Source organism: Pleurodeles waltl, chromosome 12, assembly GCF_031143425.1.
Source record: "Pleurodeles waltl isolate 20211129_DDA chromosome 12, aPleWal1.hap1.20221129, whole genome shotgun sequence".
Classification (NCBI taxonomy): domain Eukaryota; kingdom Metazoa; phylum Chordata; class Amphibia; order Caudata; family Salamandridae; genus Pleurodeles; species Pleurodeles waltl.
This window is the reverse complement of record NC_090451.1, coordinates 62018659-62043038: the sequence shown is the minus strand read 5'-3', so window position 1 is coordinate 62043038 and position 24380 is coordinate 62018659. Positions and strand designations below refer to the sequence as shown.

Below are 24380 nucleotides of genomic sequence, written 5' to 3'. Positions count from 1 at the left end.
CTCCAAATACTCTTGAAAATCCCCACCGACCCCCGCTTCTAATAATCACACTGTGGATGCTTTTAGGTAAGGCCTGCCTAACCAGAATAGTACTTTTGGCATCATGTATTTGATTGCATTTTTAAAACAGTAACAGAACTTAATTGCAATGTTTAAATAAGTCTAGACATGTTTAAACATTGCCAATTTAATAGAATGTGTGAAAAACTCGGAGGGGGGTCCCGAGGTTTTTTTTTTCCACTGGGGGGGCGGGGGGGAGAAGAGGGGGACAGCAATAAAAAGTTTGAAGACCACTGGAATAGGAGTTGTAATTAAAGAGCTACCATACTGACAGAACTTGGCACAAGAGAGAAACAGACCCGCCAATGTAAAGGGGCGCACTGTCCCCTGGAGAGGAAACCTCCACAGATGCGAGATCAAGAACAGAAGCCAGAAAATGTAGGGGTGATCGCCTTGAACTCAGTTCCAGAGGTGCGCTCTCAAATGCGCGTCATCAACGTAAGGACGTAGGTGTCACCATAGGCAATAACTGAATGAGTTATATGACAAGGCAGAGCTGCTGAGTTTTCGTCATGGGACCACACCTGCGCTGATAGCAGCTAAGGTTACCTATGTTTCTGCAACGGGACAATGGACCCATTGTTTGCAAGCAGCCAAGGACATCACGACTCCAGGTCAGGTACAGTAGGCGAGCGGATGTGGTGCGCCCCAAAGACCGCCACGAGCAGGTACAACAAGCATGCGGGTACTGTGAGCAACCAAGGGTGTCCCTGAGCACATATACTGGACTGGGCTGAGCGAGGACCGCTGAAGGGCATCACTTTTTAGGAAAAAACACAATAAGCATGCAATTATTCACAGAAGTTAAGGGCCACCTGCCTCCAGAAACCAGTGCTGTACCAGCAACCAAAAACTACGGTTTCCTGGGCAGGTGCTGTTTAAGGGAGCAAGCAAAGGCCTCCCCCTGTTGACATTGAAGATCTGGTCTGGAAGGCGCCCCGTAGAGGGGCACGATTTCTATGAAGGAGTAACAAGGGTGCTGCAAAATGGAACCACCAATCACATCACAGTTACTAGAACAGATGCAACTGACACAGCAGAGCCAACTACTCTTGTGTTATTGAGCAAAAGTATGCAGACAGCATGTGTGTATACGTGTTGGCACAGTAAAGCTTCCGATCTTTGCCAATGCTTGTTTGTCAATGTGTATGGAGCACTCCAGTAAGTAAAATGAAAGCCTCAACTAAAACGTTAAAAATAGTTTGGTGTGATAAAAAAAAAAAGATTAAAAAATGTTTTCTGTAGCCCCTACTAATATGGCAAAGAAAAGTGTGTGACGATTCAGTGGTCTTTTCAGGTGCAAAATAGCTCCTCGAGCATTACAATGCAAGATCTTCATAGGAGGCGGAATGATACAAAAAACAGCCAATAACATGAGATGAGAGAGGAATACACTTTGGAATGGATCCAAAGTAAAGTATATGCAGGTTTAGAATAATTAGTAACATTAGATCACGTAGACAGCCGCGATGGGAAGCCGGGCCAAACCACAAATGTTGTAGAGGGCCAGCAAGGGCTCCACTGGCAGAGCGACTGGACCAGTAAGCATGCTGGAACTGGGAGGGTAACTTTTCAATAGCACATCCGGGGTGCGAGCAGCTACGCCGGGCAGCCTAGGGCCGATTCCAAGGCGCCCACAGCAGGCAGGAGGTTACTCAGTGAACTCTAGGACGGTACTGCGGGGGTATTTACGCATCTTACATGTCCCAAGCAGGAAGTGTTTCTAGGTCCCGCGCGATGACCACTGCTGTTACGCACAGCACATAAACCAGAGGTGCAGGGGGTGGGGGGCAGCATTACAGTTTACTGTGCAGGCGCCATAATCGGGCTAAAAAGCAGCCCAGCGCAGACCATGTGCAAGCGCTTGCAGGGAGCAGGCTGGGCCGCTCGTTGCAGGGCAGGTCGAGCAGGCACATGCTCTATGGAAGATCCTCAAACTGTCCACAGGGCAAGGTAAAAGCAGGCTGTCATTGGCGCCTTTGATAAGAGCACTCATCTGAAGCGAACATACACTGTGCACCGCTCTGAAGGAAGCAGAAGGGCCCGTCTGGCGATCCCCACTGCGACGGCTCCTGGAAGCCAGGGGGCCGGGCTTGGGCTCCAGGGGAACAATCCCTTTTCCAATCCTTGCTCCGGTGACACTTACATCCGTGCCGCAGACCAGGTTTTAAATGAATCAGTATAAAAGCATGATTTTCCAGGGAGAAAATTAAAAAGATTGCAGATTCTAAAGCAGAGGTAGGAAGTACACAGCACTAAAAATAAATCTAATGTCATCATTATCTCCCGTTAAGGTGTAATAGGCAAGCAGTGAGGGTGGAGTCACGCACGCTCTTCCCGGGCTTGTAATGTAGCCACAATCCTGCATCAAATAAGGACTCTGCCATCTTCAGGGCAAGCACCCCCAGCTTGCAGTACGCTCAGTCAGTACCTGGCAGTGTCAAGGGCGGGTACAACATGCGTGAACTCCTGGTGAGCTCCAGGGCTTTGCTATGACAGCAGATGCTACGGGCGAACCAATCAACTCGTGAGGTGCTCTAGAGCGCGCGCAAGGACTGCTGTCAGAAGTTAACAGACCAATCAGCATTCAGTCTCACGGCTGCCAAGATGGATTCCGTTTCCCCAGGAAGTACCAGAACCAAAGGGCTGTGAAGAACCATGCATCTCCTGGGGAGGATCCATAGGTCTGTAGCTGGAGAACCATCGAAGACCTTGCTGGTCTCAAGGCAGCCATCACAAGCTTGCAGTAAGAGCAATCAGGTAAGATGGGTTTTTTAAGGACCCTACCAAAATGTTGCAGTAAGACAGAAGTCCTGGACTTTACCATTAAAGCATGCAGCATCCAAGGACCTCAGTGTTTCCAGGACAGGCTGGACAAGCCTGCCTTCCTTTAGTGTGCAGGCAAGGAACCATGTCCTGAGGGCACATACAATAAGCATGCAGCGTCAGAGCACGCAGGGACCACGCCTGATCCCTGGCAAGCAGACGAGGCAAGCAGTTGGCACTGTAAGACGACTGCGGGACAAATGCTGGTAGAGAGCACCAAAGCCACCAAATGAACTCACAGCAAGTCCAGTAACCATGCTGTTAGAGAGCAGCAACCCTGGTTTCTAGGACAGAAAGAAGCACGTGTTCAACGAGAAGCCCAAGGCTTGCACTGCACGGTGTAGACAGCAGTCGGATGCCTTGGTAATCGCTGCAGGTACAAGAAGCGTGCAGTTAGAGGGCCTGAAAGGATCTCACTCATTCAAGGGAAGAGGCTGACACTTTACAAACCCCACCAGTAGGTGCAATCACACATCAGTGCTTAGAGAGCAGGGGAGGGATGTCCTTGGAGCAAACAGGAAGAGTAGACTGTGTTCAGGCAGGTAAGGGTGCATGCTGGCAGCATTAGGATTGAAAAAGAATTCCTAAAGCAACCCAATATACAGCTTTGGTGAAGGTGAATCTTTTGCTCCCATGATGTAATATACATCTGCCATAAAAGAGCATACCCCATACATCCTTATGACGGGTGATACAATCAACTTGTTGAGGAGCTACAGATGTCAAATGAAAGTGCAAGTCAGTCCAGACCAGTGGTTTTCAAACTTTTTAATGCAGCGCCCCGACCCCAGGGACTCATTCCTACAAAGTCAATGCAAATACTGTAAAATGTATCTGGCCAATGAATGGGAACCAACCACCAGAGAAGGGGATAAGGGTACAACAGAAAAGGCACATTTGAGCGAGCACAAGTAGCCAACCTGCATTCCCATCCAGGATTTCCAGCTTTCTCGTTTTGCGCCAAGAGGCAGAGGCGCAGGAAAAAGTGAGGGTTCGATCCACTAATTTGGAAAGTAAGCACGGATGTCGCTTATTGAAAATGTAGCTCGATGCTTTATTTGTTCCCTCATTTACAGTCATTTTTTTGGGAATGCAGAAGTCTCAGGACCCGTTTTTGAAAAAGACAGCTAGATCTTTCCTTCCCCTAAATAAAAAAAAAAATAAAAAAAAGAAAAGATATACCAACCCGACAACCTGACAAAAACTACTCCTCTGGGAAAGGCTGCTTTCTTTCATGTGTCCATGTTTGAAAAATAGTTTCTCTGCCACATCCTTCACTTCAGAGTCCAACACGTCAGTAACAAATCCTTGGCGCAGGTGAACACCAACAAGCGACATGTCCTGTCACTGCGCAGACCAAGGCCAGCACGGTTTGTATCCAGGATCAAAGCTCGTGATGCGGAGGTTTCGCTACAATCACAACCTTGGCTAGCATCGACTTGAACTTCCCTTGCTTGTGCGTCACTGGAACACAAAGGAACACAAGGATTAATGCAAATAGTGAAAAACACACAGTTTGGACTGCATAGAGACCTGCAAGGTGCCAATACAGAACTGAACAGCAGTTCAACAGCAAACTTCTTGGACATTGAAGCAATAGCAAGCATGCCTCGATGAAAAGTAACTATGCTCCATCAACAAAGGAGTCAACTTGTGTGCCACAGAACATGTCCTTAAAGGGTCAGAGCCCTTTGGGGGTGGGGGGGAAGTCTGCCATGAGTGCCCAACCTTGCAGGATGTATGTCCTTGTTGTGTGTACAGAGATCAAGCTGTGAAACCCCTACAGTGCCTCAAAATCGTACCATGCACGTGGCCAGAAGGAAATGAGTGAAGTAGCCCATCTCAGTCACCTGACCAGCCAGTGGCTAACACGTTTTTTGAAAAAGCTTTAATCTCATAGCACAACTTTGGCAGACAGGGAAAGGGCAGGGGTGGAGGGGTACTGGTTTTCCTTTATCCATCTTCTACCTGCTGTTATTAGAGTCGTGTACCACAACCCTACTGTGGTCGCCCATCATCTCAAAGATCCCCTTTGGGTCCCTATCCCAGCCTGGAGCTTGTTCATGTACCGTGGCCTTAATGGAACTGTACTCTGGACAGGGGGAGCCTGTTGGTACCCGTTGGATCGAGACGGTCCAAGGCCACTGCGGCCAGTCACTGATCTCTCAGTAAAATTTGATTTTGGGAGGACCAGTGCCTAAGTTGACCCAGTGGTTTCCGGTGCGGGGCACCGCCACTTATTTTTGACTCAAGCATTTACTGCCAGCAAAAGATACATAGGGGAAAGACGGAGGAAGAGAAAAACGAAATAGCGTCACAAAATGAGAAAGCAGAAAACCGTGGGAGTGAGTTGAAGGGGTCCGAGCTGGCGTTAGGATTACGCTGCCTCAGTATTCTGTGCTCGCGCATTAAACTGCAGCAGCCACGTGTTTCAGAGGAGATCTCTGGGAACCGGCACGTTTTTATTTACAAGTTAAGCACTGGGGAGGACCCGCTAGTGACGTCCTTATACTTTTCCCCTCGCGCCCTCACTTTTTAGGAGACTTTTTTGGATGTAATCTTGGAGAGGGAAAGATCTGATGGTTTATAAAAATATGGACTACAAAAGCATCCACTGCAATAACTGTCCCCTAAACATGGTGAGGTCTATATTTTCACAAGACATTCTACAGGGTTATAATAAAACATTTAAATTAATGGCGCATATCCCAGCCAAGCAGGTAAGGGTCCCAGGCCCTTCGCTACGCCATATTAGTGTGTTCATCAGAGACCACTCTGGACCACACAGTCCCTACTGGCAGCAGCTAGGAAATGGCGACCAGCAGGGAAAGCGAACACCCCATACAACGCAGTGAAGGAGAGTACACCACAAAGAGACTTACTCCCATAAAATCAGGGATTTAAGAAGACCATGTTGTGGAGGCAAGTAAAGCAAACACCAGTCAAAGCGCCTTGCACTCAGAGACCATATTGCATATAAAACACGTCTCGATTCACGAAGGAGAGAATCATGAAAGACTCAGCTGAGCTATAGGCCTTCCACAAAAGAACAGAGGGGGCACCAACAACAGAAGGACTGCCCGCAGAACAACAGACTATTCGAAAGGGTAAGAACCACTGGACTTCGATGGTGATGGGCAAGTAGAAACAAGCAATGGGTGGGGATTACAAAAGTGCAACATGTTGCAATTTGATGCTGCTTCTGGGACCCTTTCTGTATGAGTCAGACCCAGTGTGCCCTGAAAACCATTCCAGGGGCAGTCGGCACCTTATAAGCACACCGATTTGTCAAACACACACGAACACTGACCTGTTGTTTGACCAACTTCGTATTCGTCCCTTTTCAGCGGGAGGTCTTTATGGTCACTCGACGCCGCTTGAGACTGAAAGAAAATTCACACAGAAAACTGATGCAGATCACTTGCACGTGGGAACGAGAATCGAGTAATGTCTGCCTTCTCTGCACAGTACTAGTCCGGGTGCTCTGATTTAGCGAGCCTCTGGTGATCCCACAAACACCAGCAGACATCTCAACAATGCCATCACCCAACCTCATAAAGGAACTGTGCTGTGGCTCAGCTGTCACTCTGTGTGCTCTCTCCACCTTAGACCCACTACCAGGACATTCACTCACCGTGCCCTCTCTTCACTTTAGATCCACTGGCTAAGCGGTCACCCACTATGCTCTCACACTGTTTTAGATTCAGTGGCACAAACCAGCAGCGGACATATTTCAAGGTTACGCCCCACATTGCCGCTTTTACTGATGCCCACCAAGAGCTGAAGCATCCCCTCGCCTTTCTCCCAGATGCTGCCAATTCCCCTCGCCATTTGTACGTGGTCACCCACCTTTGTTGCCACCGTCACCACCAGTGTCCCTCGCCACACCATTCTGCTGCCAGTCTCCCTCCTCATATCGGTCTGCTAGTGCCAGCTTCTCAACTCACCCCTCTGGTACCCTTCTCGCTTGACATTCTCACTCTGTTGCCCACAGTCTCCATTCCCTGCCCCTCTCTGCCGCCGTCAGACTGCCTCGCTGACCCCATTCTGCTCCCAGACTTCCTCTGCGTGGCTGCCATTTCTCCGTGCCACCTTGGCTCCGCCACCAGACTCGCTCACCACCCTCACTCACTCAGCTGCTGTCTCTTACTCTCACCATTCCTTCTCTGCTCTCAATTCTACCACCCTCACCAGCTTCACTCAGCCGCTGCCACTCTACCTCGCAATCAGCACTCTATTGCTGCTGGGACTCACTCTCTCCAGTGCTGCCACTGGCCTCCTCAATAGCTATGTTGATGGCAGTCTCCTTGCCATCTCCACTATCATTTCAGTCTTCCTTGCTTTATATATATATATATATATATATATATATATAAAAATAACCTGTTCCTCTCTCTCCCTCCTTCCTTCCCTCCTGTTTGTGGAGTTTCACGCGCCATCTTCGTTCTGCCGCCGCCAGTCACCCACAGCATCCTCCTTGTTGCAGTCAGTCTCCGTCCATCCTGATGCTAAATCTCCCCTGGCACTCCCTCGCTGCCTTTTCTGCTGCAGACTCCCTTCCACACTTTGGGGCCGAGGCTTTGCCCAGTGTTCTTAAATCCTATCCAAGTAGCATCTCTAACATCCCAGAACCCTAAAGCAAAACACGGTCTAGGCTTCTAAAACTGATCTCTATCCGCCCTCTCCACGCGACAGACCACAGTCATTTTGTAACAAGAAAGCAATCTGCACCAGCTTGACACACACGATTCATACGACTCTACAAGTCATTAGTTTAACAGGCACGAGGTATGACTTCAGAATGCATTCTAGACACCACTTGTGGTTCGGGAATAGCTGTCTTCAAAGTATTCAAGGCTCAGCCTTAAAATATTCTTAGGTTCCTCTCCACGTCTCATTGATAACATCAAAAGAGTGAAGACAAGTTGAGAAAACTTTTGTTTCGCCCACAGTTTTTGCTGAGAATAGCTGCTTCGGATGGAAATGATGTTAATTTGCTTCTCTTTAAATCCTTTGTCTGTTTGGGATTTTTTGAACACCGATGACTGGTATGAGTTTGATAGCCCACAGTAGTCAGCTCACCCTACCCTTGGCAGCCAGGACGTGGTTGGTTGTAGGTTCTCTGCACATAAACTCAGTCAGACATTCCAACCAGCCCATTCCATACAATAAGTTACTCAACTTTAACTTACATAGGCTTCGGCATACTCGATGGTGCATCCTTTCACCTCGACTTTGAACTGCATGAAGTACAAATAGGAGACCCCTTGAGGCCTATATGGGGATGAGGCAAGAACAAAAGATATGTGACATAAAACCACCATAATGCATCCTGCATTTTCAACAGAGAAGATAGAATTTACTAAGAATGAAGCGTCAACTGAGAGACGGACTCTAGAAGGGTCACAGGAACTATTCACATTATGTGTGAGGGACTCACAATACATCTGTATTAATATCCAAAGTCTTGGACAAGTGTCCCCACCCCACCAAGAAAAGATGGCACTGATGGCTTTTATTCCCCACCATTAACTACATACCCTTTATTTGTATTATTTTATTCATTATTATAAGTCCTATTGTCTTAAGAACTGAAAGATTAAACACACAGCCACGTTACAGGTTTCCAAACAAAGTCTGAAATATTTTTCCACAAAAGGATTTCCATGGGAAAGGATTGTGTTACTTTGATAATGCTCCAAAATGGCAGTTTAGTGACTAGTTTTGCCAGGTTTGCATTCTCTAATTTGGACATTTGTTAAAATAAGAAAGTACCCATAAAGAAGAATTGAAGTATTGTAACTTATCGTATTGTAACTAATCGCATACCTGCAGCAGGTCCCATCTGTGGAGTTCAAACCAAATATTTACAAAGTTCAATGCCCACGTCTCCCGGTAACACCTTAACTAATTTGGCCACAAAGCCAGATTCCACATCCAGTCTGCCAGGCCACGGTCAAGTTGATGCCAATACTTATTTTCCAAGACATTTATGAAAATCACTAGCCCTCTTGTAGCCATATTGCACCCATCCACTAAATGTGCTGGGTGATTCCTACATTGTCTTCTGGTGCAAAAGCCGCATTGTGGTTTGGTTGCCTCAAAAGGTGCACCACAGCGAGGCCCCTCATACATGGAGGACTGGACCTGCCATATCTCCGACAACCGGGAGGCACCCTAGGCACTATTCAGCACCTGCAGGATCACCACAAATTATAATACGGGGACCCTCGCAGCACCCTCCAAGTGCAATCAGATGACTGCCACACTTTAAGGGAGAGTGTTGTCACACACATCACAATACTGCGGATGCACAAAGGGTCTCCCTGTGAGCACCCTCTAGATACAATCTAATGCTTGCACTTACCACACACCTGGGAGAATCTCACCACATCACCAGAAATCCACACACTACCTCCTGGGGAGGACCCCAAGATGCAATCCGGTGCCTGCAACTCCTACACACATTTACAACACCAAGAATCCACACACTTCCCGGGGCAGTGTCGCTGGATGAAATGCAATGCCTGCCACTACCTCTCCCATGGGGTTGTATCACCCTGCACAATGCGATGCCGGACATGATCCCACCTCGTAGGGTAGGGGCGCCACATGCACCGCGAGCCTGCCACTAACTGGCCTCCCGGTGTTGTATCACCACATGCAGTGTGGCTGCCTAGGGCAGGTTCACTGCATGCATGGTCAGGTCTTGCTGGGATGCCCTTCCTCTTGGGACGCATTCTATCTGTGGCCTGTGTAGTGTTACTACACCTGGCACAATGCCTTCAATAAAACCACACAGCACAGGATACAGATCCCATCTGATATAGTCACTGCATAAAGACACCCAGTCAGAACTGCACCTCCACAGTCTTTCACCCCACATATCCGGCTTCACGGCGTATTGTGCACGGTCAATCGTTAGCACCCGGTCTTACCAGATGAGAATACATTTCTCCACAGAACCTAATCTACTCCAGAAAGACAAAAGGTTATAGTACCAACTGCAAATCTATCCTAGTCAAGTCCATTGTTTATTACAGCACAAGATATTGCAGCAACAACATCCCACGAAAGAAATGCCATTATCCAATAATGCCACAATTGTGGTCCATCGCCTCTCACCCAACCTCCCATTTAAAGCTTAGAGACTCAACAAGACCTACCTCCATATGGAGCAGGAGAAGAGGCCGCCACCCTCGCTGAGAGCCACACTCATCTGCCACTGCTGCAAACAGAAGCGAAAGAGCAACTCAGATGCAATTTATAGTTTGTGTGTAAGTTTCAAAGCTCACCAAGCATCAAAAATGGAAAAAATATATATTTTTGCGCAGATGGCAAGCTTGCAGGCACCACACTTTTGCGGAGGAGTTTTTTTTACAACTGACAACAAAATGTGCCAAATGTGTGTCAATGTTTTAGAGAGGAATGTTAAGATGACTATTTCAAGGAAGAAAGAAATGCATTTCTTGTGCCACCTCCCAAACGCATGCTGGCAACAATTAAGAAATTGTATTGCACTCTCCTTACCCTTACATGTGGAGCGGAAGTGGTTATAGGGCAGTCTAGGTGCAATCTTCTCACATATAAGTGTGCGGTGAAAGCCATGGTAACCTTATGGCTAAAAAGTCTGCTGCGGTCAAGTTAAGCTGAGTGACCCAAATGATAATCATGAGTTGTCCACCACACGCAACGACCTGGACAAGCTATAAAACAGGTCAGGCTATAAAGCCCTTGCTTGCACTCATGGACTCAGAGGAAATTGTACCTAAAGGAAAGAAAATCAGTGGCCTTGGAGAAGCACGACAATTTGAGACATGAACACTGACCATTCAAATGGGCTAAAGGCCTGGCCACCTCATGTTTCAGGTTTATCATCTGCCAGACCTCACAGGCTCATCAACTTGACAGGAAGGAAGGACTGATTCACAGTGTCTGGACGACCTGCAAAGCCACATGCCAATCAAAGGCAATCGTTATGTCACATCAACGATCAATACCTCCATCCAGTGACTAGCGAGCAATTGCGCTCGTGCTGCGTACTATCCAGATTAAACTGTGACTACGGCTCCATGCTTGCTTTTCACGGATCTCGCTAGGTAAAGCTAGGTGTGACAGCTGCTACCCGTTGTTGGCCCTAGAGTGGTGCCCGCTATCCGATGCTCCCATGGGTCATGAGGGTAGCAGCTGAACAGAAAGCAGACGAGGCTTTGAGAGCTTGACTACTAACTGGAGATTCCTCTCATCCCTACTCTTGCCATAGGGGGCTAGAAGGCTGGACAGGCAGTGTGATGTTAGGGGGCGTCAACGTGTGCATGATGTCACTTCCGCCACGCCTGCCTCCTCCATTTTGGTCAACCAACGTTCATGTGGCCACTTGGTGCCACTGTTCCAGCAGGGCCTGCTTTTGCTGGCAGAAGATGAAAGGTGAGGTCCCAATCTCAAGGCAACAAACAAAAAGGCATGATTATCATCTTCACCTCATCTTGTTCTTCCAGCAGAAAAGTGAGTGAAGCTAGAGTTGTGCATGCTTGTACACGAGTTCATGATTAATGCCCTCCAAAAATTCAGAAAGAAGTCTGCATTGACTTATTGTCACAGATGGGAAGCTGCTAGACAAATCATCCAACCACAAACCCCAATGTGTGATAAACAAATTCTGTGTCTCGCAGACATCTTCCCCGGGTGTCCTGGAAACCGTACAGTAGAAGCTGCCTGAGCCCATGCACAGAAAGGCGCTCCAAGGCCTTAATCACTTACCTCATTGGTGCCTCCCTGAGCAGCATAAGAGAATGCACATGTGCATTCTCCCTGGAGAAGAACAAAGAGAGGCAGGCAATTAGCGTTGGTTAAAGAGTATTACAACTAAACAACAGCCTGAATGCTAATGCCTATAACATCTAGCTATCTTAACACATAGCGCTTAGTTTCCATGTATTACAAATATGAAAAGAATGCTGCAAGCCGGATGGAGCACCACCGTACGCAATGTCATACAAGCATCACAAGAAAGACAAGAAGCTTGTGGCATTCTCCGAAAAAGACTTTCAAAGCTCTTGCAGTGGCAGGTGCCACATTAAAAAGAAAAGTTTTATGCTGTATACAACTGCCCACCCAACCAAAGCTAAAAGGATCGGCGCAGGGAAATTTCAGACGAGGCGCTAACACAGACGCAAAACAGTTTCTAAGTGCCAAGGCGGGCATGCAACACAAAAAGCATCTCTTCTTATTGAAACGGAGACAAGAGCAGTTCACAACAATGTTATCAGTGCATCAAATGAACAATTCACAGCAATATTTTCAGTGCATCAAATGCCAGGGGCATCCATTGCAGCCTTTACAGCATTGTGTAAATAACGAAAGAGTCAAAGTACTGATGTAAATTGCAAATATTTAGATTGTGTTTTTCCAAAATCTGTCAACCATAAGTGTAAAATTTAGCAAAATTCTCGAAGTAAATTTCACAACTATAAGTTCAATAATTTGTGTTCCCTTGTCCGTGAGCTCAGCGGACGTTTACAGTCGGTAAAACGACAATGACTCCTCTCCAGGCTGTTTATAGCAAATATGATTCATATATATATATATATGAGACATGTTCTGTTTACAGGTTCGAATAACATTTCAACATTATATACACTTAAAACAAAATTTACATTCCTACATAAAATAGTGAGGGCATTTGGAAAATAATAAAAGATTTCAAGGGTGTGTTGTCAAAAATGAAGATTTAGTACTATTTTCAGCTGTGAAACAGGAGTGCTACCTTGAGGGTATGCAAATGTATTATCAATATTCTTTAGGGCAATGTTCGGACAGTGGTGAATAGCTACTTGGTGTTCAATTTCCCCAAACTACGCGCCCAATTTGCCATTTTGTGAACATTTGAGTCCGCTCTCAAACCCTTGCTCACAAATGCTACATAAGGTAACTCAATTCAGTAACTTTACTACTCCTGGGGGTTACATATTCACCAGGGTCCGCCCTGGCAGGTCTGTATTTCAAGCTAGTTCTCAACTAACAAAGATCTGCTTCTTTATTTTAACCTACACTCTCACCTCAATCTGTTTTGTCCTCAGCAGGCCCAGGAATCCATCTCAGTAACAGTAGGCCCTTTGTCCAGTTCCCTCCTCTCTGAAGGCACACAATGCTACCTCAGACATTCTCGCTTCCTGCGGCCTTCTCTCACAATGGCAGTATTACTCTGCCCTGTTTCCCAAAGCCTTACCTCATCATCTCACCCTCGGGCATCATTTTGCCCATAGGCTTCAAGTCCCCATCTCTTCTGTAACACCAACACTCCTTCTGGTTCCAATCTCCATGCAATCAGACCATTACCTTCTGCAACACGTTTGCTCATCCTCAGACCTCCTACGTCTCTATCGTCAGCCAAGGGCCCCAACTTTGTCCCCATTTCACCTTTATTTACTGGTTGTCTCATGCTGCATAAATGCTGTACAAGATATTGTGTTTCTGACTGGCACCAAAGGGCCAGACCATGAATACAAGCCAGACCAACAAATGGTGAATCAAAAAGTTCTTACTCTGAGTTGTTTAACTACATAGTCTTTCAGTGTGTTACTCTTTAGGGTAGTTACTGTTTTCACAGATGTGTTGCTGGCATTTGCCTAGCACACGCCTGCCTTGAGTGTGTTCTACTATCACTGTGAATGTCCTGAAACTATGCTGCTTGACGACTGTAGGTAGCCTGCTGAATGTACTGCTATCTGACTATGGGCTGTCAAGGAATAGCCCATTACCACTCGTCTCTGGGAACATGCAGGCTTGGCACGAGGTGTAAGGTTAGTTGTGTGGTGTTAGTAGCACGTAGGATGTGGATCAGATGGTGTTTCGTGAGCAGATAACCCTGCACTCAAGAACATTCTGGCCGGGGTGAATCTATGCTTAAGACATTTGGTCCTTGGGAGACCCATGCCAAGATTCTGCGGTCAGTGGGGGACGAACACTCAGGGGTACACTTTCAGTGGGGTCATAGAGGTCTATACTCCAAGATTAAGGCTCATGGTGGACAACCATGTGTGCGCACTCAATGAGTGAGACTAATGCTAGGGATGTGTCATCTAGGCTGCAAATAAATACTAAGAGGGTGTGTATGTGGGTCTAAGGGGGTGGGAGACCCATGTTAATGCAGTGAAATTCCTAGGTGACTTCTCTAATAAGGAAGTTGAAGGCCAAGGCTGATATGAAAGCACTTGTAGAATCCTGCAGCCTTCTCCCACCACCCACTTAAAGGAAACGGAAAAAGCAATATCATCTAATTACACCTCCATTTTTTCATAAAAGCTAATTACATCAGTTCTTTGTAAAGCATACACTCAGTTAATAACATGTTTAAAGGCACATGGAATTTGAATATGAAAGTACTAATTTTCACTTCGCTGAGCTCGCATTCTTCTAAGCTCTTTCTGTTAAGACCCCTCTCCATCTGTCAGGATGTTTTATCATCCGATCTCCATTAACACAGTCACTTCACACCATTGACGCTTAGGACAACAGCCTATGTTAAGGTAAGTGGGAGGGCAATTATCAGTATAACAAGGTGTGGGTTGGAGCTTATTCGATATTTTCAGTTGCAATTATCCTAAACATGTAGTTCAATCAAAAGCAAGTTCTGGAGTTTCGCACATAGAGTGTAGTTCAGGTTGTGTGTTTTGGAAGTTCTGGAAAGACCGGGAACTGAAACTAAAATAGTGGAGTGAGTGAAACTGTATTATTTTTAAGATGGCAAATCCGCCTCCATTTGCTGTGAAAACAAGTGTAGACAACATTAACATTTTTATGCATTTTCATTTTGTATTTATTTTTCAAAATGAAAACAAATACTATTTATTGGCACTGAAAATACTAGTGAGAGGGCAACAGTTAATACTCTCTTCAAAAGCAACCTCAAACTTTCCTCACAACTCATCCATCAGACTCTTCTCAAAAAAGCCTTCCAGTAGTAGCCCCACATTCAGATGAGCCCTCTCAATCGCCTCCCTTCAAAAGACCCTCCAGTCCATTTGGATGCCTCTCAGTGGCCCCACAAAACCGGTCTCTCCACTTACGGCCTTAGTGTGCACCCAGAGATTACATTGAGACCCAAACACTCATTGTACACATTACCTCCTCGTTCATCTCACTCACCACCGCCACAAATCACCAGGCGATGACTGTGACTCGAAGTAATGAAGATTACAGGTAAGTAACTGGGGCGTCGCCTTCTCCTCCACCTTCCTCGCCACAGTCATTACTTGATTAACCTTGACTGTGACGAGGAAGACACTGACTCGAAGTAATGAAGATTACCGGTAAGTAACTGGGGCATCGCCTTCTCCTCTGCCTTCCTCACCACAGTCATCCCCTGAGGAACCTTGACTGTGGGGAGGAAGACATTGACTCGAGGTAATGAAGATTACCGGTAAGTAATTGGAGAAGGTAATGCCACTCCACCTTCCTCGACACATTCCATCACCTGATGAACCTTGACTGTGGAGAGGAAGACATTGACTCAAAGTAATGAAGATTACCAGTAATTAACCGGGGCACTGCCGTCTCCTCCGCCTTTCTCTCCACAGTCATCACTTGAGGAACCTTGACTGTGACGAGGAAGACACTGACTCGAAGTAATGAAGATTACCGGTAAGTAACTGGGGCATCGCCTTCTCCTCTGCCTTCCTCACCACAGTCATCCCCTGAGGAACCTTGACTGTGGGGAGGAAGACATTGACTCGAGGTAATGAAGATTACCGGTAAGTAATTGGAGAAGGTAATGCCACTCCACCTTCCTCGACACATTCCATCACCTGATGAACCTTGACTGTGGAGAGGAAGACATTGACTCAAAGTAATGAAGATTACCAGTAATTAACCGGGGCACTGCCGTCTCCTCCGCCTTTCTCTCCACAGTCATCACTTGAGGAACCTTGACTGTGACGAGGAAGACACTGACTCGAAGTAATGAAGATTACCGGTAAGTAACTGGGGCATCGCCTTCTCCTCTGCCTTCCTCACCACAGTCATCCCCTGAGGAACCTTGACTGTGGGGAGGAAGACATTGACTCGAGGTAATGAAGATTACCGGTAAGTAATTGGAGAAGGTAATGCCACTCCACCTTCCTCGACACATTCCATCACCTGATGAACCTTGACTGTGGAGAGGAAGACATTGACTCAAAGTAATGAAGATTACCAGTAATTAACCGGGGCACTGCCGTCTCCTCCGCCTTTCTCTCCACAGTCATCACTTGAGGAACCTTGACGAAGTAATGACGATTACCGGTAAGTAACTGGGGCATTACCTTCTCCTCTGCCTTCCTCGCCACAGTCATCACCTGATGAACCTTGACTGTGGCGAGGAAGACATTGGCGCGAGCTAATGATGATTACCAGTAATTAACTTGGGCATTACCTTCTCCTCTGCCTTCCTTACCACAGTCATCACCTGATGAACCTTGACTGGGCGAGGAAGCCCTCGACTCAAAGTAATGAAGTTTACAGATAAGTAACCGGAGCATTAGCCTGCCACCAGCCTTCCCTTCAGTCCCCTCCAGTGTCCAATCACAGCTTCTTCTCTGGACCTCTGAGAAGCTTTAGGATTCCACCCTTCTGAGCCAGGAGTAGATCAGACCTTTCTAAGTCTCCCTCTCAGTTCCCCTCCACAGACCTCCCTCTGAAGTCACTCCATGTGTGTGTCCTTCCGGTGAATCCCCTACGCCAGTTTCTCCAAGAAAATGTCCGCAGAAGAACTCTGACATTAGACCTGAGCGTTCAGTTAAAAAAAAAAAATGCATTCTGGGCAATGTAGTCCTGTTAACATCCACTGATCCAATACGATTAAGGTTCCAGGAAGCAACACTTTGCAAACAGGAGAACTGGATCATGCAGCTCAGATCACACAGAGACCCAGGTAACATAATAGGGTCCCATTCACGTGCATCCAAATATGTGGGAACACCTAAGCGGGAGAATTGTATAGAAAAAAAAATGGGAGTTTTTGATTTCCCCATTAACTTGCATCAGAGTAAAACATGCTACAAGCAGGATACAGCTAAAGAAATAATTTTAGCAAGCAGAAGCGGTCCCTCCTAACTACTCCCTGGTGCACCAATGGTAAAGCTCCCAGTGTAGCCTCAGCAGGGACCTCATCCCCTCCTGCGGCGCTCCGATCCCCCATCACTCACCAGGCTCCGGGAGAAGGAGTGCTCCTGCCCACCGGGTCTCACGTCGAAGTCCACGGTACTAGGGGGCGGGTCCTCCCCCCGCGCGCCGCCGCACGTCACCAGCGCGAGGGTCAAAGCTGCCAGGAGCCGGGGCACGAGCCTCCAACACTGCCTGACCTGCGGCGCCATCTTACTAGAGGAGCACAGCTGAGCGGCACGTCAGCAAACGGCTCAGCCGGAAGCCGAGCGGAGGCGTGCCATTCCACAACTACGGGAGCCCGACAGGGACATTCCACGCTGAACTGCAGCTTAGGGAAAGCCCACGGAAGGCTCGTATCAATAGCTGCAGTGTTGAAGCGTGGAAATAAAAATAGGACTAGGCTGAGACTCGGTGCCTGGGCACAGAACAAGAGATGCGTTGTGTGAGCCAGCGTAGAGTTGACATTGTCTCTGTTTTAATCTTAATGGAAAAAAATAAATTACCTCGACTGTTTTTTTTACTATCTCCCTCCATCCTATTTCGAAATGTTGGCATGTATGGAACATTCTTGTATTGCTAAAATTTAGTAGGCCGTGTCGGTGGGAGTTAAAGTTAGGTCTCGTGTTGTTGATTTTATTTATGGAAGATCGAATTGCCTTGCTTGTTGCAATAACATTGAAACATGATCTTTTAAGTTGCATTGAGCTTATCCAGAGTAGTCACATTTTGAAAACTCAGTAGTGAGAACTGATTAACTTATTTGATTACATTACGTGAAGTTATTGCATTGTAATAGTATTTGTATACTAATTATTACCACTGACAAGACATTACGTGCTTTATATTGGGTAGCATTCTAGTCTGGAACCCAAAGTTAGTTGTTAATCCCCTGATAATTGGTTATAATGCCAACAACATTTCCTATCGGTGACAACACTGGAAGTGACTGGGAATGCTATGAAGAGTCAAAATGTATCAACAACCAATATCAACAATAATTAAAGTCTTACTAAAGTAGATTCATAGAAGACACATTTAAGTGGAAGATACTGAAAAACAAACAGAAACTGCCCACACCCAAGCACGCCTTCCCAAGCTACAAACAACCAAGGTTAAAATAGCTTTACATCACTTAGTGGTTCCCAGGGTTGCCTTTCCTACATGTGGAAAATTTAATGCCCTGGTCCCTGTAGGTAGTCACAGGAGGTTTGGCACCAGTAGTGTAACCTATTGTGTACTGTGGCCCTGGCTGCTATTTGAATGATTAATTAAATAATTACAATTCAGTGGGCTCCTGAGGCCTTTGGACCTCGGTGTCACTAGACCGGCAGCACTAATGGAGGCTATGCCCCTTTCTGTCGCAGGCATCCCATAAAAGGCACACAGCCTATACCAAAGGTAGAGTAGTAGTTTACTTGGTCTGAGCAGTGCCTAGCAGAGCGGTTGGACTGAGCGGGGGGGGATGCTGCACAGTAGTGGAGTCCCAAGTTTTTAATAGATAATTGCAGCCAACTTCCTCACAACTCTTCTCACAGCTCTGCAGAGTACGCACATTGTTGAACTGCTCAAGCTTTGGCCACATGTGTTGAACATGCAGGTGTGTTTTTCATCCTTCACAGGAATCAAACGCTTCAATGAGATCGACTGACCTTTTGACTCAGAAAGAGAGTGGTGAACCATACACAAATTTACATTAACACCACCCAAACAATTAATTTAGACACCATAGCCAATGTAGCCACGGAAGGAGACTCCAATCAATGAAAGGTTTCAAAGCTTTATTTTATCACCACAACGTTAATGTCATGAAGACTGTTCGCAAAATCAAATTATAAAGCTATATCAACACCATTGGCTGCCCAAAGCAGCAAAACAAATTCAATCAAATTAGTATTGTAAGCGAGCCTGGCCTTATTTGGTACTTTATAATTTAATTGATAAGGGGGCGCGTTAGAGGTTCAATGGACCTTTTGACTACGCTTAGAGTGATTCCACCATAGCTCATGACTTCAACAGCAATATGAACAACATATTCAATGAACACCATCTGTCTTTGGGAGTCAGTAATCTTTACGCTCCACGACCCGTCTGGCCATGACTAACCACACCTTTTAGTAAAGTTAAAATGTTTATTTCCCTAGATTAACAATGCTATCACGTAGATTAGTCTAAAAGAAATTACAAATATAGCACAAAAAAATAGCATTTTGTTATACCTCTCCTCAATGAGTCAGCAAGAGGTGGTTACTTCATCAGGTGGACATCCGTCGGGTCAGCATCAATAAAGGGGCAATAAAGGGATGGCTCAACCACGGTTGGGCTCTAAGATAACTGATCCAACTTATAAGACATCCAAGCTAAGGAAATAGCATTCAAGCAATGTAACAGAATGCATAGAACTGCGGTGCTCCACTAACAGGACTCTAGCAAGGACAGGAAGGAATGGCTCTCCCTCCTACAAAGTGCAGTCTGAATATACTAAAGTCCCTTAGGCATTTTCTCACATTGCAATTGGTTAGAAAATCGTAAGTTTACAGTAGGACCAATAGGCTGTAAACTATAAATCTAAAATATAACTAAACAGTCTTTCACATGTCGATGATTGGCTCCTCTTCTCCTGTTCCCATCGTCAGGTTCGTCAGGCAACTCTTTGGTGGTGATCCTTAGTAGTCAGTTGCGGCCATTGTTAGCTCCTGGGAACGTCTCTTCTTCACGCATCAAATTTACAAAGTAACATTTTCTAGCGCAAGACATTCCAACAGGCAGTTCTCATGAGAAAGTTTAAGACATTTACAAATCGCTTGGTCAGCGCCTTGTGAACAATGTACAATATTATTTCTCGGCTTTTATGAAACATTTACGAACATTTTTCCATGCCAGGTAACTTAACATGAGGCTCTGTCGACTAGGCCCAAACCTCGTAATTGATCACTGCCTAATATTATTTAAGCATAGTACTAAAATGTTAATGCGACCCACCAGCACATTTTATTCTACATGTGCACATCATTTAGACTATAAACGTGAATTCATTATTAGTTGTTGTACATCTCATGATGGCCACATCAGTGGGCACATTTTCCATGACACACAATTTTCTCTACGTTATCCTAATTCGTGTAAATTCTTGACAGTTAATCAATGCAAATTTATTGGTAATTAATTCAGTTTTCACAGTATTAACAAAAATAAGCTTCCAAGAAGAAAAATACATATCATTAAAGCGATAATCTGAAACACAGAAACAAATCTCAGGTCAGACTGCATCAACACTAGTCAAGTTCAATTAAGCACAGTATGCACATTTTGGGTTGGACATAGGTTACCCCTATAGGTAACCACATTAGGAAATGCATGGGTGGGGACAAACACATGCAGGCAAAATGCAAAAGAAGACAAAAATAATTTGGAAATAATATATCTAGAGCTATAGATTACTAACTAGAAAAATAAATAGGTGAGTGTCAGCATGCTAGCTTCTATTCTAGAAAAGGGAGTACAGCAGGGAGCAGGGAGCTTTACCTCTTCAACAGACCCGGCTCCTCTGCTAGGGCGGAGGAGCGTCGCCCCCCGCTAGCAGCAGCAGCTGCTGCAAACTTTTTACTACAATACAATAATGTTTATTATTTTTTTGTAGTAAAAGGGGCGGGGCCACAGGCTGTGACATGCAACGTGCACTCTTCTCAATGCGCATTATGTTTGACCGGCCGTCTCGGGTTGGCCAAACACACATGCGCACAGGGCTCTCCGCAGCCCGGCACTGTGTTGCTGGGCAGGACAGAGCATGCACAGGCTCCCAGTCTGCCTCAGAGCACCCTGGCTGGGCGCTCCCAGCCAATCCTTATGCTGCTCTAAGCAGCGTCAGGATTGGCCGCAGGGCAGGCCCGGAGCCTGTGCCTGCAACAGAGGAGCCAGAGGAGCAGCGCGGTGGTGGCGGCAAAAGCGGCAACGATCCAGGTGTTTACAAAAAAAAAACGTTCCCTTTCGCCCCTGTGCGTGCGCTGCCCCGCTCCTAGAAAGCACCTCAAGCCGATCCTATTCTCCAAGTGACAGCATTCAAGGATTCTTCATCAGTAAAGCATTTGGATCAGCAGCAAAGTCCAGTCGGGCATCATCAGGAAGTGCAGAGAGAGAACTGCACAGAGTCACAAGTTCTGAAGAGCCAAAGAAAGACTCACTGATACTTACAAAGTCCATCCCTATCGAAAATCACACAAATGGCTCTGATTTGTCAGTTCAGTGGCTTCACACAACAAAAAAGGGGCACCATCAAATCAAAAGTCAATAATATGTCAGGTTGCAACAGTCCGGTACTTTCTCGTGTCCAGCTTGAGATTGTCTCCTCTTTCCGTGTGAATCAAAACAGTTCTGTACCAATTTGCTTTTTCTTGTAACAATCCAGTTTCTTCCCAGGGTGTACAACAGACTTGTCTCAGTCCCATGAGAATCTGTATGTCAGTTGAAACAATTTATTTCACATTATGTCCATAGGCCTTGATGTTCCTTTTTCAAAGTTACTTAACTAAAAGTCTCTGTGCAGTCGAAAAAAAAACCTACTGTTACTCATGAAAACAGAACCTAGTGGAAAAATTCACATTAGAAAGAACAATGATTCATCACTTTATATGACTACAAATACAAGCTCTGCAGGCCTAGTTATGCTAACACAAGAAATATAAATGCATTAATACATTTGTTAATAAAACACACATAATATGCAAACTTGTAAATTCAGCATTAATAATATACCATCAGAATATGTAAAACATTTCATTATAAACTGTAAAACTTTGGTAATGCATCACATCACGTATAACACGTATACATATACTCATTTGCACAGAACTTTAAACTCATAAATCACACATTTAGCATTAGAAAACCAAATTAGTTTTGATACTAGCAGTTAGTCTAGAGTCTAAAATATACTTTTGCATTATTTCATTTTCATTAGCAGACTGTTAAATCTGGTAGGCACAATTGTGACCACCACAAATGAAAACATGAGCACTTTTAAAATATGTCAATGCAGCTGTAGGAAGTTGGCTCTGTATATACTATCTCAAAGTGAGAGATAGTGTGCACAGAGTACAAGGGTTCCCCTTAGAGGTTGATAATGGCAAAATTAGATAATTCTAATGCTCTATTTTGTGGTAGTGTGGTCGAGCAGTCGGCTTATCAGAGGGTAGTTTTAAGCATTTGTTGTACACATACAGGCAATAAATGAGGAACACACGCGCTCAAAGACTTGACTCCAGGCCAATGGTTTTTATATAGAAAAATATATTTTCTTAATTTATTTTAGAACCACAAGATTTAAATTAAATACATAAAATGCAAGGTACTCCACACAGGTAAGTAAGGAACTTTGAATTAGAGCAGTAACATACACAGTTTTAGTTAAAATGGCAATAAGCTATTTTAAAAGTGGACACAGTGCAAAAATCAACAGTTCCTGGGGGAGGTAAGTAAGGTTAAGTTTCTGAGGTTAGTAAAGCACTTACAAGTTCAGTTTCCTGGGCATAGGCAGCCCACCATTGGGGGTTCAAGGCAACCCCAAAGTCACTGCACCAGCAACACAGGGCCGGTGAGGTGCAGAGGTCAAAGGAAGGCCCAAAACACATAAGCGCCTATGGAGAACAGGGGTGCTCCAGTTGCAGTCTTCCAACAGGTAAGTACCTGGGTCTTCGGAGGACAGACCAGGGGGGTTTTCTAGAGCACTGGGGGGGACACAAGTAGGCACCCAAAACACACCCTCAGCGGCACAGGGGTAGACGGGTGCAGTGTGCTTAGCAGGCGTCAGGTTTTCATTAGGAATCAATTGAGGGACCCGGGGGTCACTCTAGCGGTGCAGGCAGGGCACAGGGGGGCTTCCCAGGCCAGCCACCGACTGGGCTAGGCAGAGGGTCGCCTGATGGTCACTCCTGCACTGGAGTTCGGTTCCTTCTGGTCCTGGGGGCTGCGGGTGCAGTGCTTGGACGAGGCGTCAGGTTCGTTGTTCCAGGAAGTCGCGGTCAGGGAGAGCCTCTGGATCCTCTCTGCATGCGTCGCTGTGGGGGAGCAGGGCGGTCGTCTCAGATTACTCACGAGGTCGCAGTTGCCTGGGAGTCCTCTCTGCAGTGTTGGTTCTTTGGAGCTCGAGCCGGGGGCGTCGGGTGCAGAGTGTGAAGTCTCACTCTTCCGGCAGGAAGAGTGAGTTCTTTGAAACTTGTTAGAAAGTTGCAAAGTTGTTGCTGTTTTTGAACAGTGCCGCTGTTCTCTGGAGTTTCATGGTCCTTCGGTTCAGGGCAGTCCTCTGAGGCTTCAGAGGTTGCTGGTCCCTGTCGGATGCGTAGCTGTTTAGGTTCTTTGAGTCTGGAGACAGGCCAGTAGGGCTGGGGCCAAGTCAGTTGTCGTCTCTGCAGGGCTTTCAGGTCAGCAGTCCTTCTTCTTGTTGTAGGTTGCAGGAATCTGATTTCCTGGGTTCAGGGTCACCCCTAAATACTAGATTTAGGGGTGTGTTTAGGTCAGGAGGGCAGTAGCCAATGGCTACTGTCCTGGAGGGTGGCTACACCCTCTTTCTGCCTCCTCCCTGAGGGGAGGGGGGCACATCCCAATCCTATTGGGGGATCCTCCAATCTCAAGATGGAGGATTTCTAAAGGCAGGGGTCACCTCAGCTCAGGGCACCTTAGGGGCTGTCCTGACTGGTGGGTGACTTCTTGTTTTTCTCATTATCTCCTCCAGCCTTGCCGCCAAAAGTGGGGGCAGTGGCCGGAGGGGCGGGCATCTCCACTAGCTGGGGTGCTGTAACAAAAGGCATGAGCCTTTGAGGCTCACCGCCAGGTGTTACAGTTCTTGCAGGGGGGGTGAGAAGCAACCCAGTACAGGCTTTGTTCCTGGCCACAGAGTGACAAAGGCACTCTCCCCCATGTGACCGGAAACTCGTCTGGTTGTGGCAGGCTGGCAGAAACTGGTCAGCCTAGCACTAGGAGTTGGACTGGTATTCAGGGGCATCTCTAAGATGCCCTCTGGGTGCATTTTACAATAAATTCCACACTGACATCAGTGTGCATTTATTGTGCTGAGAAGTTTGATACCAACTTCTCAGATTTTAGTGTAGCCATTATGGAACTGTGGAGTTCGTATTTGACAAACTCCCAGACCATATACTCTTTATGGCTACCCTGCACTTACAATGTATAAGGTTTTGCTTAGACTCTGTAGGGGCATAGTGCTCATGCACATATGCCCACACCTGTGGTATAGTGCACCCTGCCTTAGGGCTCTAAGGCCTGCTACAGGGGTGACTTACCTATGCCACAGGTAGTGTGAGGTGGGCATGGCACTCTGAGGAGAGTGCCATGTCGACTTA

The 24380-nt window shown here is 46.3% G+C and overlaps 1 protein-coding gene across 1 annotated transcript; it reads right to left on the bottom strand.

Annotated features, from left to right (window-relative positions):
* Positions 1-3639: 3639 nt before the first annotated feature.
* Positions 3640-17322, bottom strand: MYDGF (myeloid derived growth factor). The gene is made up of 6 exons (XM_069216774.1): positions 17070-17322; positions 11647-11697; positions 10053-10114; positions 8079-8160; positions 6197-6269; positions 3640-4350 (listed from the first exon to the last, which is right to left on the bottom strand). Exons 1-6 carry the CDS (start codon positions 17235-17237, stop codon positions 4271-4273), a joined length of 516 nt encoding a protein of 171 aa, XP_069072875.1. The 5' UTR covers positions 17238-17322; the 3' UTR covers positions 3640-4270.
* Positions 17323-24380: the final 7058 nt, after the last annotated feature.